This window comes from Budorcas taxicolor, chromosome 5 (genome assembly GCF_023091745.1).
Source record: "Budorcas taxicolor isolate Tak-1 chromosome 5, Takin1.1, whole genome shotgun sequence".
NCBI lineage: Eukaryota > Metazoa > Chordata > Mammalia > Artiodactyla > Bovidae > Budorcas > Budorcas taxicolor.
The window spans coordinates 147701600-147716559 of record NC_068914.1 but is presented as its reverse complement, the minus strand read 5'-3'; the positions used below and the strand labels follow the sequence as shown (position 1 = coordinate 147716559).

The window sequence follows — 14960 nt, the reverse complement described above, 5'->3', positions numbered from 1 at the left end:
AAAGACACTTCTTCCTTGGCAGAAAAGTTATGACCAACCTAGACAGCATATTAAAAAGCAGAGACATTACTTCACCAACATAAGTCTGTCTAGTCAAAGCTATGGTTTTTTCAGTAGTCATATATAGATGTGAGAGTTGTACCATAAAGAAAGCTGAGCACTGAAGAATTGATGCTTTTGAACTGTGGTGTTGGGGAAGACTCTTGAGAGTCCCTTGGACTGCAAGGAGATCCAATCAGTCAATCCTAAAGGAAATCAGTCTTGAATATTCATTGGACGTACTGATGCTGAGGTTGAAACTCCAATTATTCACTTGGCCACCTGATGGGAAGAACTGACTCATCTGAAAAGACCCTGCTGCTGGTAAAGATTGAAGTCAAGAGGAGAAGGGGACAAGAGAGGATGAGATGGTTGGATGGCATCACCGACTCAACAGACATGAACTTGAACAAGCTCCAGGAGTTGGTGATATACAGGGAAGCCCGATATGCTGCTGTTCATGAGGTCGCAAAGAGTCAGACAGGACTGAACTGACTGAACAAACTGTGAACAATGCCGGGATTCATGGCCTCCCCAGGAGAGGAATTCAATCCAGGGCCAGTGATGAGGCTTGATCTCTCAGAGTGTCTTGGGTAATAAAGTTTTATTAAAGTATAAAAGAGATAGAGGAAGTTTCTGACATAGACATCAGAAAGAGTGCCCTCTTGCTAGGTTTTAGCAAGGAGTTATATATCTATTGGTGGTTGAGTCACTAAGTTGTGTCCAACTCTTGCAACCCCGTAGACAGGAGCCTGACAGGTTACATTTCATGGGATTCTCCAGGCAAAAATACTGCAGTTCTGAGTGAACTCCGGGAGATGGTGATGGACAGGGAGGCCTGGTGTGCTGCGATTCATGGGGTCGCAAAGAGTCGGACACTACTGAGTGACTGAACTAACTAACTAACTAATTAGAGAAAGGAAATGTCTCAAAACTGAGAATTGCATCAGGCCCCTCACCCACAACATGCATTCTGAGATAGCACTGACACCAGGTGAGTCATCCCCGGGCCATAAAACAATTGACTTGAATCTTGAAGAAAGGCAGATTTCCTGGCAAATACATAGTTCATTTACATAGCTTAAGAAAATATATCCATAAGAAAAACACAGTGTTTAGCTCAAGATGTGAGATAAAGCTAAATTCAGGTGGAACCAGGTATTCCATGACCACACAGGATTAGAAGAGGAAAAAAAAAAAATGTCTGCCACTTGCAGTTTTGTTTCCTCCTGCCACTTGGGGACCTCTGGCCTCCCTACCGAGGATATTAACATTCTCAAAGCCAAAGGAGACAGGATGACTAAATATAATGTGGGGTCCAAGATGAGATCCTGTAACAGAAAAGGAACATTAGATTAAAAAAAAAAAAAAAAGAGCTCTTAGGACTTCCCTGCAGTCCAGTGGTTAAAATTCCAAGCTTCCAGTTCAGGGGATGCAGGTTTGATCACTGGTCAAGGAACTAAGATGCCAAGTGCCACAAGATACAGCCAAAAATAAATAAGTAGATAAAGCTGGCTTAAAGCTCAACATTCAGAAAACGAAGATCATGGCATCTGGTCCCATCACTTCTTGGGAAATAGATGGGGAAACAGTAGAAACAGTGTCAGACTTTATTTTTCTGGGCTCCAAAATCACTGCAGATGGTGACTGCAGCCATGAAATTAAAACACGCTTACTCCTTGGAAGAAAAGTTATGACCAATCTAGATAGTATATTCAAAAGCAGAGACATTACTTTGCCGACTAAGGTCCGTCTGGTCAAGGCTATGGTTTTTCCTGTGGTCATGTATGGATGTGAGAGTTGGACTGTGAAGAAGGCTGAGCGCCGAAGAATTGATGCTTTTGAACTGTGGTGTTGGAGAAGACTCTTGAGAATCCCTTGGACTGCAAGGAGATCCAACCAGTCCATTCTGAAGGAGATCAGCCCTGGGATTTCTTTGGAAGGACTGATGCTAAAGCTGAAGCTCCAGTACTTTGGCCACCTCATGGGAAGAGTTGACTCATTGGAAAAGACTCTGATGCTGGGAGGGATTGGGGGCAGGAGGAGAAGGGGACGACAGAGGATGAGATGGCTGGATGGCATCACGGACTCGATGGACGTGAGTCTGAGTGAACTCCGGGAGTTGGTGATGGACAGGGAGGCCTGGCGTGCTGCAATTCACGGGGTCGCAAAGAGTCAGACACGACTGAGCGACTGAGCTGATACTGAAACACACCAAGCGAAGGACAGTTAGGTGTCCCATAGTCTCCTCCGGGACACCACTTGAGCCCTCACACCTGCCCCTCCAGCATCTTCCCGTCCATACTAAACTCCCACATCCTGTGTGGCCAAAAATAAAATAAAAAATTAAATCAAACTGAAAAAGTAAAATGCAGATTATTTGGTAGAAAAAAATGATCACATGAAAAAAGTAAAGTTTAAAAAATAACAATAAAAATAAAGAACTCTGAATAAACTATCCGAGAAGGAAATGGCAACCCACTCCAATATTCTTGCCTGGGATAGAGTTGACAATGTACTTATACGGCTTCATCAATAGCAACGTGTATATCACATTAACATAAGGTGTCAATAATCAGGGAAACTGGGTGTTGATTATATCGGAATTCTCTGTACTATCTCTGTAGTATTCGCAGTAATTCTGCGAATCCAAAACTAAAAGTTTATTATAAAAAATGACTCATGAACTCTGTTTCATCTTCACTCACCTCTGAAGCACAAAGTACCAGACTTAACTAGAGGACAGGGCAACGGGCAGCTGAGAACACAGGCTCTTGCCTCAGATGCATGAACTCTGAGAACTGGCTCTGCCACTCACCGCTGCTGTGTCCTAGGGTGGGGGTGGGGGGCTGGTTACTGAACCCCTCTATGCTTCTGTTTCCTTCATATTTATGAGAAGGGCTGATAAAGAAAGCTGAGCGCCGAAGAAGAATTGATGCTTTTGAACTGTGGTGTTGGAGAAGGCTCTTAAGAGTCCCTTGGATTGCAAGGAGATCCAAACAATCCATCCTAAAGGACATCAGTCCTGAATATTCACTGGAAGGACTGATGCTGAAGCTGAAAGTCCAATACTTTGGCCACCTGATGCAAAGAACTGACTCATTTGGAAAGACCCGGATGCTGGGAAAAATTGAAGGCAGGAGGAGAAGGATGACAAAGGATGGGATGGTTGGATGGCATCACCAACTCAAAGGACATGAGTTTGAGTAAACTCCAGGAGTTGGTGATGAACAGGGAGGCCTGGCATGCTGCAGTTCATGAGGTCGCAAAGAGTCGGACACCACTGAGCAACTGAACTGAGCTGATAACTAGGGCATCTATTTCATGAAACTGTTGGTTAGTGTGTAAAGCTCTTAAGCAGTATCTAAGTCAGAAAACATTCCCTGTGCTGTTGATCTGCTGTGTGGCCAAGATCTAAGGACTTCTGGAGCATGGCTGCCAGTCATGGGGAGAGCTGGGTGGCTGGAAGCCTCTTCCATTAAAGGAGGAAACAGACAGAACAGGCTCCATCTTGAAAACAGGACTCCATCTTGGGCCGGACTGTGGACTTTGAGCTATATGCCCAGTATCTATGGAAACGACAGACCAACTGGAAAACCAGACCCCCCAGATGGAAGTACCCCAGGGCTCATACCTAGACTCTCCATTGCCTAAAAGAATACCCTAATTATCTATGTAATCAAATAGTTCTATTATGCTTATTGGGGTATGACCACAGGCCTACTGATAGTTGTCCACTGTTAACTACCTAGGCTTAAGGCATAGGAATCACAGGTTAACTTTGATTGTATCTTTCTCTTCCTTTGTTCAGACTAGTTTCAGGGAATCTGGGGAGGTGGGTTTGGGCACGTACACTTAGGGTATATAAGGTTTTCACAAATGCTGATTGGGGTCCTTGGCTAAGAGGAGACTCTGCCTTGGGCCCGCTGACGTAATAAGCTGCACTTCACTATCTGCATCGTCCTTCTGAGTGAGTTTATTTCCTGGAACGTGTGGCTACAACACCATGAAGAGGATGGAGTCCAGAGGAGGGGGAGGAAGGAGGGTCTGGGAGACCTCCCATAAGTGAGCACACTGTGGGCCTCCTTGGAATGCGGGGAAGTACATACAGGGTGTTGCTGCATCTACAAAAAGGCTACAAAAGCATCCTGAGCACAATGGCCGGAAGAGCCACTCAGGGCGCAGGACCAGCAAAACACAGCGATTGTGCCTCCCCTTCAGGTCCCCCCTCCCCTAGGACCTATCACGGCACTACCATCAAATAAACGGCAGGGAACCTGGGCCTCCAGCGCCCCCACCAGCCAGCCTACAGCAGCAAGGCCACCTCAGAGTGGCCAGGCCAGCATGGCCCTGAGCTCACCCCTTGGCATTTCTGGGCCATGTCTGTCCATGAGCAACCCTGAGGGGCGCTTGCTGTTCAGACCAGAGTGGAGTGGGGGGTGGGGACAGAGGTCTGCGCTGGGCCAGTTACGGTGTGCCTGCAACACTTCGCACCCTGGGAATCAAAGGTCCCAGGTAGATGAAGGGGCTGGGGGAGCCCTCCAGCCCCCAAGCTTTCTGACTCCCTAAGAAGCAGCAAGGGCGCTGGGAGACTCTGTGTGCTCTTGAGCAAACTTGTACACAGAACATGCTGGTTCCTGCAGGTGAAGGTTGTGGCCCCATTTGAATGATGTGGAAACTGAGACCCAAGGGCTGAACTGACCTCAAGTCACCCAGCAGGTCAGTGACAGAGCTGGTCCCAGGCCAGTACTTATTCCTCATCTTAGAGCCAAGAGGCTTCACCACTGGCCTCGGCTGAGCCCGGACACTAGACTCCTGCATCCACGTCTGCCTGGGCTGGACGCTTCGTCTCTGAGCCTCTGTCTTCCTTCACCGTATGGAGAGACTACGCACAAAGAACAGTCAGTCTCTCTGAGGGACTTTGGCAAGTCTCTGTGGTTCTACAAAGCAAACAAAACCATCTCAGCTTCTGCCCTCAAGGAGAGTAAAATATAAGGATAACTAAAGTTTGTTTTACAAACAAGGGTTTTACTCACAATGCTCTGGTTGAATACCATCATGCTTTCTACCTGAGGTGCCATCCCCCAGGGGAGCTAGAAGATGAGACAGAATTTGACGGTGACCATCGCTTCATGTAGGACTTTCTCAGCTGCAAGTGACCAAAACCTAAATAAATAAAGGAGAAACCGAAACCAAATGGGAACTCGCTTAAGTGAAATCCAGGAGTCTGGCTGGGCTGCCTTCCGGTGCAGGCTGCCCGGGGGCTTACGCTCCTCAAAGGCCTGGTTTCTCTCCATTTCTCAGCTGCCGTCCCCTCAGGCCACCTGTGATGATAACAAAGCGGGACAGTGGTCCCAGTGTTTAATGCATCCAGGTTCAAGCCCATCAGGGAAGAAACCCTGTGTCTCCCCCCTGGAAACCTCAGCTGAAGTCTCTCTGCTCTACTTGAAGCCCAACCCCACTGCCCCAGACTCATTGCTGTGGTTTTGGTGAGCCAATGGAGCTTTGGTCAGTGGAGCTGAGTTATAGAGATGGGGCAATCTCACCCAAAGCAAAAGGGCAGAGGGTGGGGAGGGAGAATCTTGAAGGAAATTCAAGATACCATTTTATCCGAAGGAGGCTAGGTAGGCTTACTGTTGCTGTTCAGTCACTGAGATGTGTCCGACTCTTTGTCACCCTGTGGACTGCAGCACACCAGGCTTCCCTGTCCTTCATTATCTCCCAGAGCTTGCTCAAACTCATGTCCATTGAGGCGGTGATGCCATTCAACCATTTCATCTTCTGTCGCCCCCTTCTCCTCCTGCTTTCAATCTCTCCTAGCATCAGGGTCTTTCCCAATGAGTCGGCTCTTCAAATCAGGTGGCCAAAGCATTGGAGCTTCTGTGCACATGTGTAAAAATGAATTAAACAGTCACTGACCTCATCTGAGTCCAGCGGTTTGTCTCTGATTCTCTGAACCTCCTCCATCAGATAACAATTTCTCCCTATCAGTATCTAAACCACAGTCTTGGAATTCCTTGGCAGTCCAGTGGCAAGGACTCTGCACTTCCAATGCAGGGGTCATGGGTTGGATCCCTGGTCAGCGAACTAAGATCCCACAAGCCTCTCAGTGCAACCAAAAATCAAAACAAACAAAAAACCATAATCTCCAAGGATACTTGAGTATTTTCAAGACAGGGAAAGCTGAGTAAAAACTTCACAATCCTAAACTAACATAACATCATAAAGCAACCATACTTCAATAAAAACATTTAATTTAAAATAAAATAAAAAATAAATACTTTTTTTTAAACTTTACAGTCCTGAACTTGAACTGGAAATATACAGATTTTACAGCTTGCTATGCAGCAATCATGGAGGCCTTTTTCTGGTGGCCCCTCCTCCACGCAGACTGGACCAAGTCCCTCACTCAGAGTATCTCCTCTCTTCGCACAGCACTACACAGAGCCCATCAGAGCCGCTGTGACCTTGTCCTAGGACTGTTTACTTATCCATCTCCCTGTCCAGCTGTGAGCTGCCTGGGGACTGAGTTTACTCATCTCTCCATCCTTGACCCAATCGCACTATCAGGCACAAGTTTGCCCCTTCAAAAGTCACTGTATCTATGAGTGATGAGGAGGAGACTTGTTTCCTTCTCATTCCCTACCCTGTTTTGGGTCCACAACAGAGAAGCAGGGTGGGCAGAGGTAAGAGAAAGAGGGACACGTACTCCAGTATCCCCCCGTTTTACTCTCCCAATCCAGTTCCAGGCTCAGACTCATAGACTAAGAGAAGACTTTCTTCTTGGCCTTTCTATTGCCAGACAAGTGCTAGGTGTGAGTTGTGTGAACCTGTTATCCATTGGGCTCCCTGCCCTGCCCCCAGGGCTCCAGGGCTATTTGGGCAGCCTCTGCAGGGCTTTCTCCAGAGTATTCCACATGACTCTCTACTGGGGGGTCTTGAGGGGGACTCTGCTGCCGCTGCTTATTATTACTTGCTGTTGTTCAGTCGTTAAGTCCTGTCTGATTCTTTGAGACCCCATGGACTGCAGCACACCAGGCTTCCCTGTCCTTCAATGTCTCCCGAATTTGCTCAGATTCATGTCTATTCAGTTGGTGATGCTATCTTACCATCTCATCCTCTGCCGCCCACTTCTCCTTTTGCCTTTAGTCTTTCCCAGCATCAGGGTCTTTCTCAATGATTCAATTCTTCTCATCAGGTGGCCAAAGTATTGGAGCTTCAGCTTCAGCATCAGTCCTTCCAATGAATATTCAGGACTGATTTCTTTTAGGATTGACTGGTTTGATCTCCTGGTAGTCTGAGGGACTCTCAAGAGTCTTCTTAGGCACCACAATTTGAAATTATAAGCACAGACTTTTGTCAGAGCCTCTTAATCAGCCCAAGGGGACGAAATTCATCCTTTCCTTCATATATTCATTCATTTACCAACGTGTGCTGAGCACCTCCAGGGTGCCAAGCACTGAGGACACAGAATCAAGTGAGCACAAAGGACCTACAGTCTAGTGCAGGTGATAAATACTGAAACAGGAAGCAATCCCTGTGATGAGATGGGGAGAAGGGGATGGAGAGGGGAAACAGGACAATAGATGAAGAAAGCCTGAAGCGGCACAGTTCTCATAGGCAGCTCTCCCTCCCCTTCCAGCCTGAGCTCCAGAAATCAAGGGACCAGGAGAGGAGCATCAGCGGTCAAGAGGTCCCGCCTTTGTTTACTGGGTTCATCACACAGGCCCACAGGCTGGGGGCTTAGACACCAGGCATGGGTTCTCTCACTTTCTGGGGCCAGCAGTCTGAGATGGAGGTGAGGGTGGGCCGGCACCTTCTTACCGGCAGAGGGCGAGGTGGGTGAGTGGGTTCTTATTTTGTTGACCCCTGGTCCCTTTGTACTCCTGACAAGGCCACTTCCCTAGTGTGTTTCCCGGCAGGCTGACTCATTGGACAGGAAGGGAAGGGCAGCAATGGCTGGCTGCTGACCAGGGACCCCTCACATCTGGACACGCCCAGCACGACCTCCAGGGGAGTGCCCCAGCTCCACACACCAGCCCTCCCTACTCTATGTGTCCTGCCTGGCTAGCAGGCAGCCACCCACCCTCCAGGGGCCAGGGGGGGACCATGTGCTCCCCCCACTCTCCCTCCCTGGACAGTCTTTCATCCAAGGGCCCAGCTGTCCTGAGAGGCTTCTGATGTAGGTCACTCACTCATCCATATGTACTGAGCCTTCGTTTCCATTTCAGCAAATAAGTATTAACACCCACATGGGCATGATCTAGGCCCTGGAAATGTAGTGGCAAACAGAAGGACCAGCCATGGTCCCCCTGAAGTTCACATTCAAGTGGATGGAGACAGAAACCAGAAAAATCAACATAACCCCACATCAGCTGCTGAGAAACGCAATGAGGGGACAACACAGGACAGCTGACAAGGATGCATGGGCTGGGCTGGACCACACGTCGAGGGGAGAAGCCGATAAAGGTCCTTTAGAGCAAGGCTCAGAGAAGGAAGTATCCTCAGGGAGGGGATCGAGGCTGAGGGAACAGCAAGACCAAGGCAGGAGGCACAGTGTGCCTGACAGTTTCAAGTAGCATCCTAGGTGGACATCGCTTAGCAGTGCCGTCAAGATGCCTCGTGGAAGCCGAGGTGCCGTCAAGATGCCTCGTGGAAGCCGAGGCCGCACTTCCCGCGTGGCCCCTCCTGCCAGCCGCGCTCCACCGGCTGCCATCGGCTCCCCTGCTGCTGCTCCCCGGCAGCCAGGTCTGATGGCCCAGATGGCAACCGCTGCTGCCGGCGTGGCTGTGGGTTCTGCCGTCGGCCACGCTCTGGGACACGCCATCACTGCGGGCTTCAGCGGAGGAAGCGGTGCTGAACCCTCAAGTCCTGACATCACTTACCAGGAGCCTCAGGGAACCCAGCCGGCGCAACTGCTGCAGAATGGCCCCTGCTTCTATGAGGTGAAACACTTTTTGGAGTGTGCCCAGAGCCAGGGTGACCTTAAACTTTGCGAAGGTTTCAGCGAGGTGCTGAAACAGTGCAGACTGGCCAACGGATTAGCTTAATCAAGAAGTCCCAATTGAAGACATGAAAAATCACCTCTCGTGACCATGTTGGTTTAGCATTTAAAGTATAATCAGTAGCGAAGATGTGAAGTGTGAGACCACCCGTTAAACCTCTCCTTAATCATTAATAGGTTTTATGCTTCACGACTGTAGTGGAAGAGGGCATTGTCACTATATAGAAGTTCATTGAGATGGTATTGAGTTTGGGATTGGGCAGAAGAGGCGGTTGTGGCCTCTTAAGTGTGCTTTTCTCATGTTATTGTTTGTGAATTGATTAGAATAAAATGATTTTCTTTCCAAAAAAAAAAACAAAGAAGCATCCTAAAGTCTGGGGCATATGTTTTGGGGAAGGGAGAGAGGGGACCAGACACGCCATGTGGTATGGGCAAGGCATCGTATATCGCAGGCCCTGAGGAATTCGGGTTTTACCCTGAGGGACTGGAAATGTTAAAGGTTGAGAACAAAATGTGCCATGTCTTCAAGGAGTTCCCTGTCTAGAATCAGAAGTGGGGCCAGGGCTCTGTTGACAGTGCTTAGAGGAATGCTAATAATTACATTAGACATGCTAACGATGCTTAGAGGAACTTCCCTGGTGGTCCAGTGGCTAAGACTCTGGGCTCCCAGTGCAGGGGACCTGGGTTCCATTCATGGTCAGAGAACTAGATCCTGCCTGCCGCAACTAAGACCTGGCATAGTCAAATAAATAAATAACAATTTAGAAGAGAAAAAAAAGCTTGAAACTCAGCCTCAAGATGGAAAAGCGTCCTCTGCCAGGCTCAGGGAAACACCCACCGCCCGCCTCGGTTCAGAAGCTTGCTGTTCTGCATCAGTGTCAGCTCTCAACTCTTTGTCTCCAAAGGGAGTGCTTGTTTGTTCATCTTGAATTTAAATCGAGGGGGAAAGTGTTGTAGACTCTTGGTTAACTGCCTCAGAAAACCGAGCTGATCCAGCCACAGCCAACCTCATGCCATGGAAAGCAGAACATAGTATGTGTGTGTGTGTGGTGTGTGTGGTGTGTGTATATGGTGTGTGTGTGTGTGGTGTGTGTATATGTGGGGTGTGTGTGTGTGTGTGGTGTGTGCGTGGTGTGTGTATATGTGGTGTGTGTGTGTATATGTGTGGTGTGTGTATATGTGGTGTGTGTGTGTGGTGTGTAGGTGGTGTGTGTATATGTGGTGTGTGTGTGGTGTGTGTATATGGTGTGTGTGTGTGTGGTGTGTGTATATGTGGGGGTGTGTGTGTGTGGTGTGTGCGTGGTATGTGTATATGTGGTATGTGTGGTGTGTGTGTGTGTGGTGTGTGTATATGTGGTGTGTGTGTGGTGTGTGTATATGTGGTGTGTGTGTGGTGTGTGTGTGTGGTGTGTGTATATGTGGTGTGTGTGTGTATATGTGTGGTGTGTGTATATGTGGTGTGTGTGTGTGTGGTGTGTACGTGGTGTGTGTATATGTGGTGTGTGTGTGGTGTGTGTATATGTGGTGTGTGTGTGTGTGGTGTGTGTATATGTGGTGTGTGTATATGTGGTGTGTGTGTGTGTGGTGTGTGTATATGTGGTGTGTGTATATGTGGTGTGTGTGTGTGTGGTGTGTGTATATGTGGTGTGTGTATATGTGGTGTGTGGTGTGTGTATATGTGGTGTGTGTATATGTGTGGGGTGTGTGTGTGTATGTGGTGTGTGTATACGTGGTGTGTGTGTGGTGTGGTGGGTGTGTGTGTAGGCTGCATAAACTCATTGCCCTCTTCGCTTGTCCCTTCCAGCTGTGAGGGTTTCCTAGGGCTGTTCCTCTCTTCTGGAGGGTGCGGCAGGGGAGGGGGACAGGAGAGGAGGCGGCGTTGGGAGACACTTAGCAGAGTGTGGCAGAAATAGACTGTGTGCAAGCAAATGGGGCAGAGAGAGAGAGAAGTTCAAGCAGGGACCATGGAAGTGTAGTGCCGGGGGAACATTCCTGCGGTTCTCAGGACTGGGGAAAACGAGTTGCAGATCTGGACAAGCCCAGGCAGGGAGGGGTGCAGTGGGATGGACCAGGGCCAGAGCTAAAAATAAGACGGTATTTCTAGCCGAGCAGAAGAGTTAGCATCTGTGGGACAGTGTGAGCCGAGGAGAGTGTTGGCACCACCGGGCACAGTGAGGCCAGAGAAGTGGGGAGGGGTCGCCGGGTGTCAGTCTCAGCCTTGAGAGAGGATGACGCTGCCCTCAAAGAGGAGACTGCTTTCCTCTTCCCAGCCCAGAGAAGCCCAGATTCTGGGCAAGGGAGGACCGAGGCAAAGCCTGTCCCGCAGCCGGACAAAGGCTTGGGGCAGTTGCTGCGGGCCCACCCCCGAGGCTGGCCTGACTGCCCCCTCCCCCAGAGTAGCAGAGCCGAGGGCCCGCCTCCAAACCTCCTCCGCACCGAGCCATTAAGGAACCCAAGAGTGGCCCGCAGTCCCCAGTCCAGGGAAGGGAGGCAGTATTTAGTGGTTGTTCACTGTGCAGAGATGTTTCCCATAGGGTCCCACAGTGATCCTGGAAGTGAGTATTTTGTTCCTTTTGTACAGATTATGAAAACATGGTTAAGGACTTCCCTGGTGGTCCAGTGGTTAAGACTGGGCTTCCATTGCAGGGGGTCCGGGTTCAATCCCTGGTCGGGGAAGTAAGATCCCCACATGCCATGCAGCGCAGGAGAGAAAGAAGGGAAGGAAGCAGAGGAAGGAGGGTGAAAGGAAGACAGAAAAGCAGGGGACTGGGGGGCACAGAGGACGATGGGAGGGTGGAGGTGGGTAGAGTTAGGGAGCCCAAGGTTCTGGCATTCTGGGGGGTTTCCTGGATGGCTTGGCAGAGGTGGGTGGAAGGGTTGGGGGGACACCAGTGACAGCGTAAGCTGGAACAGCCTGAACAAAGTCCCTGAGGCCAAGGATAATGCAGTTTTATCTAAATATGCAGCTGCTGTGAAACCACAGGAAACCCTCCACCCACCAAACCAAGCCAAGTGTTACACCAAAGCACCCCCAGACCAGACAGCGCAGGAACGTGGGGGTGGATCATCACACACGACAGAGGAACCGATGAAACTCCCAGAGGTCAGAGACCTGGGCTCTGTTTGAGCTCTGATTCCAGCCACCTGTGCGATCCTGAAAAGCTCACCTGTAGATGCAGGCTTTTGAGTAGGGGGGAGCAGGGAGTGAGCAATAATACACACTAGCTTGGATTTGCATAAAGGTTACATCAAAACCAAGGCTTCCCTGGTAGCTCAGAGGGTAAAGCGTCTGCCAGCAATGTGGGAGACCTGGGTTCAATCCCTGGGTCAGGAAGATCCCCTGGAGAAGGAAATGGCAACCCACTCCAGTATTCTTGCCTGGAAAATCCCATGGATGGAGAAGCCCAGGGGGCTACAGTCCACAGGGTCACAAAGAGTCAGATATGACTGAGCAACTTCACTTTCTTTCTTTCTTACATCAAAACCAAAGGAGAACAGCTGGGGTAGCAGGGGAGAAGGAGAGGGTAGCAGGTATGGAGAAAGTAACATGGACACTTACATTACCATATGTAAAACAGATAGCCAATGGGAGTTTGCTGTATGACTCAGGGAACTCAAACTGGGGCTGGATAACAGCCTAGAGGGAGGTGGGAGGGATGTTCAAGTGGAAGCGGACATGAGTAAACCTATGGCTGATTCATGTTGATGTTTCATAGAAACAAATGCAATACTATAAAGCAATTATCCTTCAATTAAAAACAAATAAATAAAAAACCAAATGAGAGTCAAATGAGATCCTGAGTATGGAAGGGGCAGTGGAAATTCTCCCCATTTAATATTACAGCCAGATCTCCTAACCTTCTCCTATCAGCCTCCCCACAGTATCCCTGCCTGCAAGAGGGGTTGTAGCAAGATGAATAGGACTTCTGTGGGAACTGGGAATGGAAAAGTTACTGTAAACAAAATAAATGACAGGGTCAAAGGTAGAAAGGTGGGAGGGAGCCCAGTTCACTCACAGAATTAAAAGGAATGCAAAGTGTTACATCCCTGTGGGGTCCAAATCCCTTGGACTCTGGGAAAGAAAAAGAATGTTAGTGGAAAAATGGGTGAAATCTGAATAAAATATGCAGTTTAGTTACTAGTGCCATATCAATATTAACTTCTTAGTTTTGACAAATCATGATTTTTTTTTAAAATGTGAACATTACGGCTTTCCTGGTGGTCCAGTACTTGCGAATCCACCCGCCAGTGTAGAGGACACGGGTTTGATCCCTCATCCAGGAAGATCCCACATGCTGCAGAGCAACTAAGCCCAAGTGCTGTAACTACTGAGCCTGTGCTGTGCTCTAGAGCTTGCAAGCTACGGGTACTGAAGCCTACACACCCTAGAGCCCACGCTCCACAACAAGAGACGCCGCTGCAATGGGAAGCCTGTGCACCGCACCTAGAGAGTGACGCCCGGTCACTGCAACAAGAGAAAGCCCAAGGGCAGCAACAAAGGCCCAGGGCAGCCACAAGTGTATAAATCAATAAATTTTTAAAAGGATGTGAACATTTGTGGGAAGTTGTACTATCTTTGCAACTTTTCTGTATAAACCTAAAATTATTCCAAAATAGAAGAGTTAAAACACACACACACACACACACACAAAATAGAAGAGTTATTAAGAGAGAGAGACCTGGAAAAGAAAATGGCTACCCATTCCAGGATTCTTGCCTGGGAAATCTCACGGACAGAGGAGCCTGGCGGGCTATGGAATATGGAGTCACAGAGAGCCAGACACAACTGGGCAGCTAATACTTTTGCTTTCACTTTTTCCTTCAATTCTAACTCATCAACATCAAGACGCTGTTATCTGTCTAGGTCAGGTGACAGCTTCCCGACTGAGGACATAGCTGTTGACAGCTGATGTGTGTTGTACAAGCCCACTTGTGCAAATATGTACTTTCTCTGAAATTCTGTTTAAAAAATTTATTTATAATGCTATTTGAATGATTTCTTATAAATGCTGTGAATCTATATTTGTTGCGTTTGTATCTGTGTATTAAAGTTAATTTGCAAAAAAAAAAAAAGAGAGAGAGAGAGAGGAAAAAAGACAAAAAAAAAAGTATAATAGTACCAAAAGGCTAAAGCAGATAAGATGCCAGAAGAGGGAATGGATGCTGGACATCGACACAGACCAGGTTACAGTGACCTCTTGGGGGACACCATGAGGTCCAGATTCCATCTTTCTGCAAGTGACACTCCTAGGTGATGCCTCCTCTCATCTCTCTCCCCACAGGCCCCAGGGGGCCACAGCTTCTTACGTTCAGGTTCATCTTAATTATATTTCATCTGCCCACATGTGTCTGAACCCACAGACAAAGAACCCAGGAGCGGCATCAGTGAGCAGGTGTGGCACCAGTCAGAGCACAGCAGTCTTGGGTTGGGGGGCAAGGACTGGAGCTGACTGGGGGGAGAACAGGGATCAGGGGAGAGGGACAAGGAGAAAGGAAGTCAGCCTCTTATACAGGGAGGCCCTCAGAGATTACAAAGTCTGATTTTAATGTTTATTTTGAGACAAGTCTTTTTGCTTCTGTGACTAAGTACTGCAGATATACTGGCTTAAAATAGCACATATTGGGACTTCCCTGATGGCCCACTGGCTAAGACGCCATGCTCTCAACACAGGAGGGCTCGGTTTCTAACTCTGGTCAGGGAACTAGATCCTACAAGCCACAGCTAAGAGTTTACATGACTCAAGTAAAAAAGATCCTGCATGCCACAACGAAGATCTTGTGTACACAACTAAGACACAGCACAGCCAAACAAACAAACTTTTTTTTTAATAGCACATATCACTTTAGAATTCTGCAGATCAGAAGCCTAAAATGGGACACTGAGGCTCTACTTGTTGCCTCTGGCAGCTCTAGGGGA

At 48.5% G+C, this 14960-nt stretch overlaps 1 protein-coding gene across 1 annotated transcript; it reads left to right on the top strand.

The window, feature by feature from the left end:
* Window positions 1-8684: 8684 nt before the first annotated feature.
* Window positions 8685-9089, top strand: LOC128048655 (coiled-coil-helix-coiled-coil-helix domain-containing protein 2-like). The gene has a single exon (XM_052641081.1). It carries the CDS (start codon window positions 8685-8687, stop codon window positions 9087-9089), a length of 405 nt encoding a protein of 134 aa, XP_052497041.1.
* The last annotated feature ends 5871 nt before the right edge of the window (window positions 9090-14960 follow it).

Bases quoted from the DNA above. Each gene is read 5' to 3' on its own strand.
- LOC128048655 (XM_052641081.1), top strand. From the start codon at position 8,685: ATGCCTCGTGGAAGCCGAGGCCGCACTTCCCGCGTGGCCCCTCCTGCC.